The sequence below is a fragment of the Limanda limanda genome, chromosome 23 (genome assembly GCF_963576545.1).
Source record: "Limanda limanda chromosome 23, fLimLim1.1, whole genome shotgun sequence".
In the NCBI taxonomy this organism is placed as follows: Eukaryota; Metazoa; Chordata; class Actinopteri; order Pleuronectiformes; family Pleuronectidae; genus Limanda; species Limanda limanda.
This window is the reverse complement of record NC_083658.1, coordinates 280,001-295,076: the sequence shown is the minus strand read 5'-3', so window position 1 is coordinate 295,076 and position 15,076 is coordinate 280,001. Positions and strand designations below refer to the sequence as shown.

General features: G+C 49.9%; 4 protein-coding genes across 8 annotated transcripts in view; 2 read left to right on the top strand and 2 right to left on the bottom strand.

Moving 5' to 3' along the window:
* Positions 1 to 108: 108 nt before the first annotated feature.
* On the bottom strand, positions 109 to 4,419 carry f7l (coagulation factor VII, like). The gene is made up of 8 exons (XM_061066733.1): positions 4,297 to 4,419; positions 3,738 to 3,901; positions 3,280 to 3,304; positions 3,074 to 3,187; positions 2,847 to 2,987; positions 1,784 to 1,872; positions 1,041 to 1,155; positions 109 to 917 (listed from the first exon to the last, which is right to left on the bottom strand). The coding sequence occupies exons 1-8, from the start codon at positions 4,382 to 4,384 to the stop codon at positions 370 to 372; spliced, it is 1,284 nt and encodes a 427-aa protein (XP_060922716.1). The 5' UTR covers positions 4,385 to 4,419; the 3' UTR covers positions 109 to 369.
* A 423-nt stretch (positions 4,420 to 4,842) lies between these two features.
* Positions 4,843 to 8,141, bottom strand: LOC132996457 (uncharacterized). Of its 3 annotated transcripts, none has more exons than XM_061066734.1 (10): positions 8,016 to 8,141; positions 7,882 to 7,948; positions 7,307 to 7,534; positions 6,902 to 7,024; positions 6,176 to 6,408; positions 5,949 to 6,086; positions 5,683 to 5,870; positions 5,369 to 5,448; positions 5,166 to 5,249; positions 4,843 to 5,089 (listed from the first exon to the last, which is right to left on the bottom strand). In XM_061066734.1, the coding sequence occupies exons 2-10, from the start codon at positions 7,886 to 7,888 to the stop codon at positions 4,944 to 4,946; spliced, it is 1,227 nt and encodes a 408-aa protein (XP_060922717.1). In that variant the 5' UTR covers positions 7,889 to 7,948; positions 8,016 to 8,141; the 3' UTR covers positions 4,843 to 4,943. The 3 variants fall into 3 exon arrangements, with proteins under 3 accessions (XP_060922717.1, XP_060922718.1, XP_060922719.1); XM_061066735.1 differs by having other exon boundaries at positions 7,307 to 7,513; positions 8,016 to 8,140; XM_061066736.1 differs by having other exon boundaries at positions 7,307 to 7,498; positions 8,016 to 8,140.
* Positions 6,797 to 12,662, top strand: setdb2 (SET domain bifurcated histone lysine methyltransferase 2). 3 transcript variants are annotated; one of them, XM_061066730.1, is made up of 14 exons: positions 6,797 to 7,040; positions 7,286 to 7,541; positions 8,541 to 8,659; positions 9,244 to 9,357; positions 9,452 to 9,547; positions 9,627 to 9,766; positions 9,934 to 10,188; positions 10,269 to 10,597; positions 11,165 to 11,334; positions 11,406 to 11,647; positions 11,728 to 11,773; positions 11,997 to 12,157; positions 12,238 to 12,326; positions 12,392 to 12,662. In XM_061066730.1, exons 3-14 carry the CDS (start codon positions 8,623 to 8,625, stop codon positions 12,564 to 12,566), a joined length of 1,854 nt encoding a protein of 617 aa, XP_060922713.1. In that variant the 5' UTR covers positions 6,797 to 7,040; positions 7,286 to 7,541; positions 8,541 to 8,622; the 3' UTR covers positions 12,567 to 12,662. The 3 variants fall into 3 exon arrangements, with proteins under 3 accessions (XP_060922713.1, XP_060922714.1, XP_060922712.1); XM_061066731.1 differs by lacking the exons at positions 6,797 to 7,040; positions 7,286 to 7,541 and having other exon boundaries at positions 8,417 to 8,659; positions 12,243 to 12,326; XM_061066729.1 differs by lacking the exons at positions 6,797 to 7,040; positions 7,286 to 7,541 and having other exon boundaries at positions 8,417 to 8,659.
* A 333-nt stretch (positions 12,663 to 12,995) lies between these two features.
* The window catches only part of creg1 (cellular repressor of E1A-stimulated genes 1), a 2,751-nt gene continuing 670 nt past the window's right edge, over positions 12,996 to 15,076 (top strand). Inside the window, exons 1-3 of the mRNA XM_061066895.1 lie at positions 12,996 to 13,374; positions 14,721 to 14,840; positions 14,913 to 15,026. Of these exons, the coding sequence (XP_060922878.1) occupies positions 13,063 to 13,374; positions 14,721 to 14,840; positions 14,913 to 15,026 (546 nt within the window). The 5' untranslated portion in view covers positions 12,996 to 13,062. The remainder of the gene's footprint in view (positions 13,375 to 14,720; positions 14,841 to 14,912; positions 15,027 to 15,076) is intronic.

Genomic DNA, 15,076 nt, shown 5'->3' with positions numbered 1-15,076 from the left:
ATAATAATCTATTATAGTTATTTATTATCACATCATGCTATCAAATCTTTACAAAATATGCATATTATTTGCATGTGTCTATGTATATATAAATATACTTGTGAAACATTTTCCAGTTTTTCTTAAATTTGTCTTTATTTTAACTAAATATATATATTTTTTACAATAACTGATATTTCACATTATTTAAAGATACATTTCACAACAATTACAAAGAAATATTTTATTATACAGGATGTCAAAGGTGGATTTATATCTGTCAAACTGTGTTTTAAAGAAGTTTTATAACGTTGATGTTTTGTGTTAAAAACAAGTGATGATCAGTGATTTGAGAGAAGAATCATGAAGCTGAAACAATAACTCTGGTTTTCAGACGCTGGACGTGACGTTCTCGATCCAGTCCAGGAAGTTGCTGACTTTGGTGTAGACGCCGTACTTGTTTTCCTTGGCGCAGCCCTGCCCCCAGCTGACCACGCCCACCAGGAACCAGGTTTTCTTGTATTGCGTCACCAGAGGGCCGCCGCTGTCCCCGTGGCAGGCGTCATGGCGTCCAACCCTGTGCCCGGCGCACAGCATGTTCCGGGTGATGTTGAGCTTGGTGTGGAGGCGGCACTCCTGCAGAGGAACCCGCGGCAGCACCAGGCGCTGCAGGAAGCTGGCGACCGATCCTCTCTCCAGCATGCGGCCGCAGCCCGACACGGTGGACTGGCGGACGGTCGCCATGGTCCTGATGAAGGTGCTGTTCCGGGCAGGAAGGCAGATGGGCACCACCAGGCGGCCCAGCTTCACCGGGGAGGAGAGCTTCAGCAAGGCCAGGTCGCTGTCGTAGCTGGACTGGTTGTAGCCCGGGTGGATCTGCACTCTGACCACATTCCGCTTCTGCTCCGTCTTCTCCGGGTTCTGACAATCATATTTCCCTGCACAGGGACAGAAGTTCTACATATTCAATCAGTTATATTAGACAATATATTTATTTATATTATATTTAATAGGTTTCAGATTACAAGTCCATGAGACAGACACACAAACATTTTTTTTACCGACACTGACGTTGAAAATTCCTTTATTCAGAACGCAGTGAGCAGCGGTTAGAATCCACTGATCTGATAGGACGATGGCTCCACACCTCAGGGTCCCATCTTCAATCAACAGAGCCTGACAGAGAGGAAGACTCTTCATCATCATCATCATCATCATCAGCATCCTCATCATCATCAGCATCACCGTCATCATCATCATCATCAGCATCATCCTCCTCATCCTCATCATTCTCCTCATCCTCCTCATCATCCTCATCATCATCATCAGCATCCTCATCATTCTCCTCATCCTCCTCATCATCCTCATCATCATCATCATTCTCCTCATCCTCCTCATCATCCTCATCATCATCATCAGCATCCTCATCATTCTCCTCATCCTCCTCATCATCCTCATCCTCATCATCATCATCATCCTCATCAGCATCCTCCTCATCATCCTCATCATCATCATCATCATCATCATCATCATCATCATCATCATCATCATCATCATCATCATCAGCATCCTCATCATCATCATCATCATCATCCTCCTCATCCTCATCATTCTCCTCATCCTCCTCATCATCCTCATCATCCTCATCATCATCATCATCATCAGCATCCTCATCCTCATCCTCATCAGCATCAGCATCATCCTCCTCATCCTCATCATTCTCCTCATCCTCCTCATCATCCTCATCCTCATCATCCTCATCATCATTTAAAACACGCTAAGGAAAGCGTGTTCAGGAACATACCTGCCATGGACATTGTCCTCTGGGACATGCTTTCCCGTTTACGACCCTGGGGACAATGTGTGACCGAGGTCTTCCACAGGGGACGACATCTGGACCACAGGGACGACAAACACATTGTTGTTGTTTACGTCATCAGATTATTGATTCGTCTGATATCATGAGGTCATTTCTGGTTCATTTAACTTAATTTGGTTGCTAAGTGTTTAGCTAGCTGTTTTCGTAGAGGTCGTCTCTAGGTGTTTGCTTCTCAGGTAGGGTTCTGTGTTTAAAACGTGGAAATGACAATTCAGATAGAACATTTCTAGTGTCACTACAGTGTTACTACAGCCTCACTACAGTGTTACTACAGTGTTACTACAGTGTTACTACAGTGTTACTACAGTCTCACTACAGTGTTAGTACAGTGTTACTACAGCATCACTACAGTGTTACAACAGTCTCACTACAGTGTTACTACAGCCTCACTTCAGTGTTACTACAGTGTTACTACAGTGTTACTACAGTCTCACTACAGTGTTACTACAGTGTTACTACAGTCTCACTACAGCCTCACTTCAGTGTTACTACAGCATCACTACAGTGTTACTACAGTCTCACTACAGCCTCACTTCAGTGTTACTACAGCATCACTACAGTGTTACTACAGTCTCACTACAGCCTCACTACAGTGTTACTACAGCATCACTACAGTGTTACTACAGTGTTACTACAGCATCACTACAGTGTTACTACAGTGTTACTACAGCATCACTACAGTGTTACTACAGTGTTACTACAGCCTCACTACAGTGTTACTACAGCCTCACTACAGTGTTACTACAGCCTCACTACAGTGTTACTACAGTGTTACTACAGTGTTACTACAGCATCACCACAGTGTTACTACAGTGTTACTACAGCATCACTACAGTGTTACTACAGTGTTACTACAGCCTCACTACAGTGTTACTACAGCCTCACTACAGTGTTACTACAGCCTCACTACAGTGTTACTACAGTGTTACTACAGTGTTACTACAGTGTTACTACAGCATCACTACAGTGTTACTACAGTGGAGCAGACCTTCGGGCACACAGGTGCTGTTGTCCGGACCCAGCTTGTATCCCGAAGCACAGAAACAAACAAACTGACGATCTGGAAACTCTTTGCAGAAATGTTCACATCCGCCGTTTCTATGGCGACAGCTGCTGGAGGTCAAACGCACTGGAAAGAGAAACGGAGGAAAACCACGACTTTGTTTGACTTCATCTTTGACTCAACTCTCATGCTGCAGCCAGCACTGCTCCTACCTTTGTTGCAGTTGTATCCATGGAAACGAGGTGGACACTTGCAGAAGTATGTGTTGACGTGGCGAGTGCAGGTGGCGCCGTTCTTACACGGCGACGAGAGACACTGGTCCACCGCTGTGGGCAGTTCCAATGAAAACATTTGACTCTTCAAGGTGATGTTTGTTAAATGAATCTTAGAAACACTAAAGGTCGTCATGTTGCAGTACCTGTGTACGTCCTCCAGAAGGCTTCCTGAAAAAGAGGAGAAACAGATAAAGGACAGTAACAGCAGCTGCACTAAACCGGGACAGCGTCTGAGGAACAGGAGGAGGGACGACCGTCTCCACCGCTCCACACTCTAGATCATATCTCTGCTTTGAACGCTGCCATCCTGTGATGATGACGTCACTACTAAGTGGTCCTGTAGTGGAGCCGTGGTCCCGCCCACACATGCTCTTGACCAATCATGATGTCTCAGCCTGTTTATACATCAACGACTAATCAAAACCAAACTGATCGGAAACATTTCAACAAACAACCTGAAATGACAGAAACCATCTTTGACAAAAGTCTACTTTGTTAGTTTGGTCCATGTCCCATCTGCTAACATGGAGGAGGCAGAGTTTATCATCTCTACTGCCTTCAGCCACCAGGGGGCGGTCCAGCTGATTAAGGAGCGACTGACCAGCTGCTGAGGAACACCGAAGATCTCCCTGGCCTCCTCGTAGGAACATTTCTCCTCCAGACACTCGCGCTCCAGGTTCCCGTGTTTCAGCTCCTCCAGCAGGAAGTTCGCCCGGCGACTGCGATGCAGGAAGGCGCTAGCCTCGGGTCTGCTCACGAACACGCCTGCTTCAACACAACAACACAGGGCCAGTGCCCTCTAGAGGGACCTTATAGAATAACACCAAAGATCATTTGAAACTAGCATCAGATTGACTATTGTTAACGAGCTTGTCTCTTTGTTTACTTCCTGATTCAGATTAAGTCAACACATTTTATATTTACTTTAAATACATTGAAGAAGTTTAGAAAGTCCGTTTTTGGATTAAAACTCAGCTAATGAGTAAATTCTAGCACAAATAGCTGAAGTGGAAACAAGTGGAGAGAAACCCTGGAGGGTCACATTAGCATCGTTAGCTCACTGACTGACACCGATCCCTGGAGGACCGGAGTTAATTCAGTCATTTAAATTAAATACAGACAAAGATGAGATTCAGAAGAAGAAGAAGCAGAGGAGTGACCTTCAGGAAGCCCAGTGCATGCTGGGATAGAGGCGATGAGGAGCTGTAGGATTAAGAATCTTCTCGTCTCTCCGGTCACAGACGCCATGTTTGTTCTGAGCAAAGGTCGAAAACACTGAAAACACAAACGTCCTCTGACGTCCTGATGTCAGCTGAGTCACTCGGGAGGTCGGACAGAACTTTAATAAATCACAGGTTTTGGTTTGAATCTGGAAAAGATGATTAAACACCATCAACCAGTCAGAGAAACAGCAGAAGAGGTTTATGTTGAAGTTTGGACAAAATTATATAATGAAAAATGTCTGTTTGTTGAATGAATTGAATTATTTTCTCTTCAGACAGGAACGGACTAAAGAATCTTCCCAGATATGTCCAAATTTAATATTTCATGTAAATTAGGTGAAAAACATGAAAGTAAAAACAATTCGATTGAAATCAGCAAAACAATTTCTTTCAAATCTGAAACTGAAGTTTAATCTCGACACTCACAAGATTCCAATTCTCAACCGGTTTGATTTTCCCCAAAAAATCAAAACAAACCAATGATTTTGTTCAAAGTGGAAACTTTTAATATATTTTACAGTTTGGATCACGATTCATTAATAAAACATGTGAACAGGAAGACAAGCAGATTCTCCTCCACTCCTTCAGGGGGCGCTCTTCAGGATGTCAGGGATGAAGTCTTGGGCGTCTCTGAGTTCGTCCTTCCACTGCTGAGGGACGCCGGCGCCGCGGTACGCCCCCCCCGCCCCCAGCAGCGCGCCCAGAGCCGCGCCCCGGTTACAGTTCTCCCCTGAGCACACAGGAAGTATCAGTACAAGAAGAACTGAACTGTTTCCTGTTTCCTGTTTCACTGACAGTGTACGAACCTCCGCAGTTGGTGTTGGTCAGGATTCCTCCCGTGAGGTCGTCGTGGAACTCGTGCGCCAGGTAGAACATGCTGGACAGAGCACCTGGACACACAGGAACCATTTTCAAAATAAAATCCACACACTTCCTGCACCATCACACAGGTAGGACTTTCAAACTAAAACCTTTAGATCCTTCTACAGACTTCCTGTTGAGCTCTGACCTTTGGTGTAGCACGCCAGGCCGAGGTAGTTGACGGCGCTCTGATGCACCTTCAGTCGTTCCTCCGACGCCACGAGAAACCTGCGACACACAAACCCTCGTTACGAGAATATAACAGTTCTGAAATTAATCTACAAACTTTGACCACATACATTAAAAGCTCACAGTATGTTATCCCTTCTCTTGGCTTTTATTGTGAAATACCTGCAGGAAGTGCTTATAGTATCAAAAGCTGAACGGGTATTTCACATCTAAAGCGTTTTAGAAAGCTCACTCCTTCCTTTAATATCAGGCTTTTATTGTGAAAGGGACGACCTGGCGGCCTTGCGGCTGTAGCTCTGACAGACGTCCCAGACGTTCAGGCTCCTCAGGGCGTGTTCGGCCTGCTGGCGCACGCCGGCGCCCCCGAGCACGGCGTGCAGCGCCCGGCTGTAGATGGACACGTACTCGGACACCTTGGGGTGGGGGTGGGTGAGCTTCACAAACTCCACGGCGGCGGCGACCTGGACGACGAGAACAGAACACGGACGTTTGTTCTCTATCTGTCACGCTGCATCTGTTCATAGGAGGAGAAAACTCACAGCCTGCTCCTGATTGGCCGAGGCCGACAGCAGGATGAAGGGGAGGCTCATGGGAAAGCAGCCGATGGCGTCCAGCTGGCCGTCCGGGGACGAGGAACTCAACTTCAACTCCGAGCGTTTCTCTGCAAAGTTCAGAACCTGGAAAACAGAAACAGCAGCGTGACCCGGAGGTCATGAGGTCAAGAGGTCAAGAGGCGGACATGTGACGGGGGGGGCGCTTGTTTGACCTCACGGGGTGAAGTCGGTCTGCTCTCCTGCCAGTCGGCGAAGAACGAGCGGTGGGACGACTCGGCGTAGGTGTCGTTGTGGCTGCCGGGCGTCGTCAGGAAGTGAACGTAGTCTGAGAGCACGGCGGCTCGAGCGTCCGGCCGAGAGGCGTCGGAGAAACCGCCGGCGACCAGCGAGCGCGCCACACGCAGGGAGCAGAGGGCGTTCAGCGTGTTGTCACCCGCCTGCAGACCTGGAGACACATGACCACACGTGACCACACGGACACGTGACCACAGGGACACGTGACCACATGACCACACGGACACGTGACCACAGGGACACGTGACCACAGGGACACGTGACCACACGGACACGTGACCACAGGGACACGTGACCACCGGACACGTGACCACACAGACACGTGACCACACGGACACGTGACCACAGGGACACGTGACCACACGGGTACATGACCACAGGGACACGTGACCACAGGGACACGTGACCACACGGGTACATGACCACAGGGACACGTGACCACACGCACACGTGACCACACGGACACGTGACCACACGGACACACGGACACGTGACCACAGGGACACGTGACCACACGGACACGTGACCACACGGGTACATGACCACACGGACACACGGACACGTGACCACAGGGACACGTGACCACACGGACACTTGACCACACGGACACGTGACCACTCAGCTCAGCATGGGACCTGCGTTACCATGGTGATAGTGGACGGAGCCTCTGGACGACCTCCACAGGTTCAGCTTGTCGTGGAGAATCACGTTGCCGACCACGTCCGGCCGCTTCCCCCCCGACGACCACGCGGTGCGACCGCTGCCGGCTGCGACAAAACACACGTGAGAAAACTTCAGCTCAATAACACAATTAAAGTTTAGTGATTTTTAAAGATGATTTCATGACTCGTGTTTTCTTGTGATGAAGTGAACACTTGACTCTTTATGTTTAATTCCAGTTATTAATACATTAATAATAAAGAGAAGCAAACCTGTGAGTGAGACTTTCAATCTTTTAACCTGTTAATTATTAATTTAGTGAAATATTAGTGATTTAGTTTGTTAAATATGTGAATGTGATTGGTTAGCTTGGTGGGCGGAGCTTCTACCGGAGTTGGACAGGCTCAGGATGCTGGACGGGTGGCGCTCTCTGGGCGCCGCGAAGCCGGAGATCCAGCCGCCGAAGTCCCTCCGGATGTCGTCCACGTCGTAGTACCAGTGCACCGGCATGGAGGCGGAGTCTGCCGCACACATCGCCCAGAAGGCCTCGCCCACTGCCCGCCGCACCTGAGACATGTCACCTGAGGAGGAGGAGCCTGAGGAGGAGGAGGAGGAGCCTGAGGGGTAAACATCAGAGGATAACAACAGACTCTGGCTCTGGTCAATTAACAGAAAATCTAAATGGCCGCCTCTTGTTTTTTAATCTTAAAATGTTTTAATCTTGTTTATTAACAGATAGATTTTTATTATTGTGTCAGTTCAGCAGAAATCTGACTGTTCCTGTCACAGTGATTCCAGGTCCTGTAGTGACTGGAGCAGCTGGTGTTATAACAGGTTGAGCTCAGTGTAGAAACAGAGTCAATAGAACCCACCGGAGGGTCCCTCACCTCGTCATGTGACCTGTGTCATGTGACCTGTGGTTCAGCTGCGTGTAGAATCAGAACAATCAGAAAATAAAACTCACCTGTCATGTAACTCTCTCTCTCTCTCTCAGTGGCGCTTGTTCACGCTTACAAAACGACAGGAAGTGCCTGTGAAGAACCTTCAGATTAAAAGTCGTGTTTTCATTGTGCCGTGAAACCTCAGCGTGAAACTCACGGTAACACGTGTTGGTGCTTCACGGTTCAATGTCTCTTCATCTTCATCTTCATCTTCATCTTCACCGGAGAAAACAAACCACACTTTATAAAGTCAGTCCGGACGTGGCGAGAGTCAACAAGCGATTACTTCCGGCCCTCAAAATAGAAATAAACACGTTCAAATAATATGAAAATACAGAAAGAAACAAAACGCAGAATAACTTCATAATAAAGAATGTTATTTTATAAGAAGAATTTAACGACATATAAACAATTTAAAGAATATATAGATTTTTAAAAATACCTGAAAGACCAGACCGGAAAAGAATTTCTCCTGGAGCTCGACGGTGGCCGTGAGGGACCAAAGTAGCAGCGGTTAGCTTGTAGCACCGGTTAGCTTGTAGCACCGGTTAGCTTGTAGCAGTGGTTAGCTTGTAGCACCGGTTAGCTTGTAGCAGCGTTAGCTTGTAGCTTCCCCTAGCTGAATGGACGGAGACGTGATTTCCGGTTCGAACTGACTCTGGTTCCTTCTTCTCGTCTTCAGCTGTTTTGAAGTTTCCTCTGGTGACAGTTCGCGGTTAGCAGCTGTTGTTGCTAGCTAGCTGAAGCTAACAGGCTAACTACAGATGAGAGAAGCTGCTGCGCTGGATCCTCGAGATGTTGGTGAGAAGATCTCAAACTGATCCGGATTCAACTGGTCCAGGTTCTGATCAACCTGGTGTGAACAGTAAACATCCGGGTTTCTAACTCCTGATCTGATTGAGACAATAACAACAATAGAAAGTCCACGTGTGTGTTTAGACCTAAACCCAGGTTGAGATGTTCTGATGTTGATGGACCAACAGCTGATCGAGAGACAGATCGATGATGAAGATGATAGTTGATGAAATGATCAGTGACTCATCTGTGTGACGTCATCTCATCATAAACTGAATGGTGTTGTTCGGTGTGAGGACCAGGATCTGCTGCTGCGTGGTCTCCTGTGGATGTTCTTCAGGAGAAGAACTGAGGAGAACTGGTCTGGTCTCCAGAGCTTCTCTCTCACACAGGAGCAGCACAGCAGCAGATCCTTCTCTCCTCTCCTCCTTCACTCGGATGGAGAACTTCTGCAGGAACGTGGAGAACCTCTGCAGGAACCTGGAAGGTTCTCAGTCTAGTGTTCTACAACCGGCCCTGGAGAAGGAGGATCTCAGGAGTTCAGGTCCCACAGCAGCTCCAGTGACTCATGATGAGAACTTGTCTTTCAGAGCGGGCCCAGGCGTTCTGGGCGGAGGAGGACGTGGACCAGATGTTTGACGGCGTCTCGTCGTACCTGGTCCACCTGAAGAGAGTCCTGAAGAAGCACACGGCCACGGACAGAGGTTGGACCTGGTGTTTTGAGCTCTTGATGTTCTCGTGAGGCCGGGCGCCGCGTGGCGTTTCCTGTGGTGACGCTGTGATGTGTTTGTTGATCAGAGCTGGTCCAGGGCTGGAAGCTGATGGAGGTTCTGGACCTGGTTCCACCGGCGCCGGCCCGGGACGCCTCCGTCCTCCAGGTGGTCATCGGTGCAGGTAAACTCAGGCTTTTATTCTGAAACTCTGCTGGCATCAGGGGGCGTGGCCACTGATTGGTCCATGTTTACCTGAACAGGTGAGGTGCTGCCCGCTGACCGCCCACGCCACAGCCCCTCCCCCTCCCCCGTCCCTCCCTCTAACGGCCGGTCCAGCCCTGAAGCGCCCCCTGCTGGCAGAGAGGAGCAGCTGCAGGACCCCCCCCACAGCTGCAGCAAGGTAACACTACACGCTGTACACAACACAAACACACAACACACACACAACACACAACACAAACACACAACACACACACAACACACAACACACACACACAAACACACAACACACACACACAAACACACACACTGTGAACACGTGCTCATCGGAACCCTTGTCTCCTCCAGACGTGCGTGCCCAGATTACCCAGCATGCCTCAGTCCATGCCTCTGTTCTGGGCGCAGAACCCTCTGAAGGTTCCGCTGCTCTGCGGCTTTAAGAGACTGTGTGGGGGGGCGGAGCCTGTGGAGTCCCAGGAGGCGGAGCAGTTGGACGCAGGCGACCGGGCCGTGGTTTACAGAGCGCCTTGTGGACGGAGGCTTCGTAACCATGACGATGTGATGGACTTCCTGTTGGCGACAGAGATCTACGACGCCCTGCAGGTCAGCTGGCGCATCACGCCGCGGTCGGAGGAACCGGAACCTTCCGTGAAACTCTGAGTAACCTGATGCTCCTCCTCCAGGTCGACTTCTTCACCTTCAACCGCTCGGTTCACCTGGACCCGCCTGCGACGCCGAGGTCTCAGCGCCCGGAGCTGGACCTGAGTCGTGGCGTGGAGCCCACGCCGGTGGAGCTGTGCCTGAGTGACGGTGGCGCCCGTCCGGCCGAGTTCCGCTACCGGAGGGAGCGCTGGCCGCACGGCTGCTTCCTGAGCCGCGGCGCCACGCTGTTCAACGCCTGCTGCGACTGCGTGGACGGCTGCACCGACGCAGGCAGCTGCGCCTGCATCGCCATGAACAGAGGGGGGCGCTGTTACCGCCACAACAGCCTGAGTGAGGCGGAGCCATCAGGGTGAGAGGTCGGGGGGGGAGGTCATGTGACCGATTCAGGAGCGTTGTGATGTCTACATGCTCACCTGTGTGTGTGTGTGTGTGTGTGTGTGTGTGTGTGTGTGTGTGTGTGTGTGCGTGTGTGTGTGTCTGTCTGTGTGTGTGTCTGTGCGTGTGTGTGTGTGTGCGTGCGTGTGTCTGTGTGTGTCTGTGTGTGTGTCTGTGTGTGCGTGTGTGTCTGTGTGTGCGTGTGTGTCTGTGTGTGTGTGTCTGTGTCTCTGTGTGTGTGTGTGTGTGTGTGTGTGTGTGTGTGTGTGTGTGTGTGTGTGTGTGTCTGTGTCTGTGTGTCTGTGTCTCTCTGTGTGTGTGTGTGTGTGTGTGTCTGTGTGTGTGTGTGTGTGTGTCTGTGTGTGTGTGTGTGTGTGTCTGTGTGTCTGTGTGTCTGTGTGTGTGTCTGTGTCTGTGTCTGTGTGTGTGTGTGTGTCTGTGTCTGTGTCTGTGTGTGTGTGTGTGTGTGTGTGTGTGTGTGTGTGTGTGTGTGTGTCTGTGTGTGTCTGTGTGTGTGTGTGTGTGTGTGTGTGTGTGTCAGGCTCTATGAGTGTGGTCCCTGGTGTGGTTGCGACCGGACTCGGTGTCAGAACCGTCTGGTCCAGCGCGGGATCCGAGTCCGGCTCCAGGTTTTCGAGACCGAGGGGCGTGGCTGGGGCGTCCGTTGCCGTGACGACGTGGACCGCGGCACGTTTGTGTGCGTCTGCGCAGGTGAGCCGGCGCCGGCGCTTCACAGGATCCAGGACGTGTTGATGTGAAGTTAAACGCCGTCTGATCTCCAGGTGTGATCCTGCAGCGGGTCCAGCCCCCCCGGCCCCCCCGAGAGCCGCCGCTGCCCAAGCTGGCGAGGTTCGACCTCCCGTCGGACGACGAGGTGGAGGTGGTCACTGAGTGGCTGGCCCCGCCCGTCCTGGAGGGGCGGAGCAACCTGCCGGAGACGTCTCGGCCACCCAAGTCCCCGCCCACCTCCCCCCCTCTGCACGTGCCGGTGATCCAGAGGCCGCCGGACGCCGCGGCGCCGCAGGTCAGAGACGCCGTCGTCACTTCTCTTCATCAGACGTGACAGGAAACGACTGAATGGCGTTTGTTTGTTTTCTTCTTCAGGTCCAGTCGCTGGTTCCGGGAGGTCCGGAGCCGCCGCCCCCTTCAGGTACGGCTCCGACGTTTCCACTCTGATGATGCAAACTTTAAACTGCGTTTTTCTCTCAGTTATATTTTACATTTGATCTTTGTGATGTCATCATTGTTCACAAAAATACAAAAATACAAACCATAATCCTTCCTTGAATAAGAACAGTTTTTATTGTGGTAATATTAAATTACATTTTCCCCTAAATGCACTGAATCTAAAGCGATGGGATATCGTCCGTCAGGTGACCAGAAGCTCGGCGTTACCGTGGAGACAGCAAAGACGGTGAGCAGGAAGAAGGGCTCCGAGGCGTCGGAGCAGACGAGTCGGAAGAGGGCGGCGGCGGCGGAGGACGTCCACGTCCTGGACGCCAGCCGCGAGGGAAACGTGAGCCGCTTCATCAACGTGAGTTAACAACAGGAAGAAGAGAACTGAAGCTTTTATTATGAAAGAGCTGAGAACATCCACATCCTCTCTGCCAACAGCACAGCTGCCGGCCGAACCTCTTCATCCAGAACGTCTTCACCGACTCGCACGACCCCGCCTTCCCCGTCATCGCCTTCTTCACCAGCAGGTGAGGAAGAGGAGCAGCAGCTGTGTGTGGTTCTTCTTCGTGGTTGTTAACGTGTGTGTCTGCAGGCGGCTGACGGCCGGCACCGAGCTCACCTGGAACTACTCCGCTGCCGGACACACGGCCGTGCTGCCCAAACAGGAAGTGGCGTGTCTCTGCGGCAGCGATGGTTGTCGGGGTCAGTTCGTCGTCGAGGAAAACCTGTGTGACGTCTGCGAGGTCGAAGGTCAGGACGCCCGGTGACGGAGGTTCCCACGCTGCCGCTGTCAACACGACACATTTCTACTGTTGTTCTGTAAAAACATGTTTTTTCATAATAAAATGACAATTAACAATTAACTGAGGCTCTTTTATTTTGAAAGATGAACGTGGAGAAGGAGTTGAGTGTAAATCTTCCCACAATGCAACAGTCTGCTCTGGTGGCTGCTATTTAAGAAGGCACGGTCTTTTATTTTGAAGTTAGGCTGACATTTGGCTGTCTTTTATTCTGAAGGTATTCTGCCGTTGAGTTGTCTTTTATTCTGAAGGTATTCTGCCGTTGAGTTGTCTTTTATTCTGAAGGTATTCTGCCGTTGAGTTGTCTTTTATTCTGAAGGTATTCTGCCGTTGAGTTGTCTTTTATTCTGAAGGTATTCTGCCGTTGAGTTGTCTTTTACTGTGAAACTCCAGAGCGGAAGTGGTTGTGTTGTTTACCAGTCTTCCAGCAGGTCAGCGGGTGAGCGGAGAACTGAAGCCGGACATGAGCGCTGCTGGCCGGGTTGTGTGCGCGCTGCTCCTCGGCCTCCTCTGGTCCTCCTGCCCCGGGGCCCGGGCCGGACCCCCGGCCGGACTCCGGGTCCGGATCCCGCCTCACGACCAGCTGGCCCGGGTGGCCCGCTTCGTGTCGCACGCCTGTGATTGGGCCTCCATGGCCACCATCTCCTCGCACCCCCCCCTGGAGGGTCGCCCGTTCTCCAACAGCCTGTCGGTGAGTGACGGGCCGAGGGGGGCCGGCTCCGGGGTGCCGTACCTGTACCTGACCCGCATGGAGGTGTCGGTCCAGGACCTGCAGGTACACAACTACACACAGCTACACACAGCTACACACAGCTACACACAACTACACACAACTACACACAACTACACACAGCTACACACAGCTACACACATCATGACCCGCATGGAGGTGTCGGTCCAGGACCTGCAGGTACACAACTACACACAACTACACACAGCTACACACAACTACACACAACTACACACAGCTACACACAACTACACACAACTACACACAACTACACACAGCTACACACAGCTACACACAACTACACACAGCTACACACAACTACACACAACTACACACAACTACACACATCATGTACCTGACCCGCATGGAGGTGTCGGTCCAGGACCTGCAGGTACACAACTACACACAGCTACACACAACTACACACAGCTACACACAGCTAAACACAACTGCACACAGCTACACACAACTACACACAGCTACACACAACTACACACATCATGTACCTGACCCGCATGGAGGTGTCGGTCCAGGACCTGCAGGTACACAACTACACACAACTACACACAACTACACCAGCTACAGACTTTATATAGAGAAACTCTATAAAGAAAAGTCTGTTGTTTACCAGTTAGTTGAAGCAAGTAGAAAACTTCCTTTTATACAAATTAATTTGACTAATTATCCATTATTGTTTGTTATTCATGTTCAAGGCTCGTTCACATCAAACAGCTGATTTTAATTTGGTGTTTATTTTAAATACTTATATTAAAACCACAGCTGCTGTAAAGTTGACCATATTTAATTCACACTATGATATAGGTACATGATATTATTCAGTAAAAAGTTGTAATGTGCCTGTTGTATTATTTAAAGGAATTGATATTAATAACTTTAGTTTTATTGAATTTAAGTTCATGTATATTATAATAATCCTGAACCTTCTTATTTGATTTCTTCTGTCGTTCCTCTGACGCATTCAAAGAAAAATCTTTTATCGTTTGTAAAATCTTCTGAAAACGTTGCTTTACATAACAGCTTCTACCATGACTCAGCACTTTTATCTATGCACCGTGACTCAGCTGTTTCTGGAGAGAAATGTTTTTGTGTCACATGACTCAGCAGAAACATGTTTCATGTGACATCACGTGAACTTTAATAGTGTTTTCAGATGTTTAATAGTCGAGTTAAAGTTATTTAAACGGGTTAAAACTTTGAGTGAAGTTATTTAATGTTTTTTGTGACATTTAAACTAATGAATTTAGTTAAATATTTTATCACAAACTTTAAAACAAACTTCAACCATTAGTTCAGCGTGGAGGGGGGGGTGCGTGGTGTTTGTGTCCTGAGCAGTTCTCTTCTCGCCCTCTGCCCGGTGGCGCCCCCTGCAGGTGAACCCGGCGGCCTCCCTGTCCATGACCCTGGCTCAGACGGATTACTGCCGCCAGCAGAGCTACGACCCTCAGAGTCCGCTCTGCGCCCGCGTGCTGCTGTCGGGATCCGTCCTCCAGGTAACCACGCACGCACCTGTCCCGCCTCCGAGCGGTCACATGACCCCGCCTCACTTCCTCTTCCTGCTGCAGGTCAACGGCACGGAGGCGGAGTTTGCTAAGAAGGCTCTGTTCAGTCGACACCCGGAGATGATTGATTGGCCGACAGATCACAACTGGTTCTTCGCCAAGTTCAACATCACACAGGTACGAGGTCTGCGGTGAATGCTGCTAATGCTGCTAATGCTACAACTATT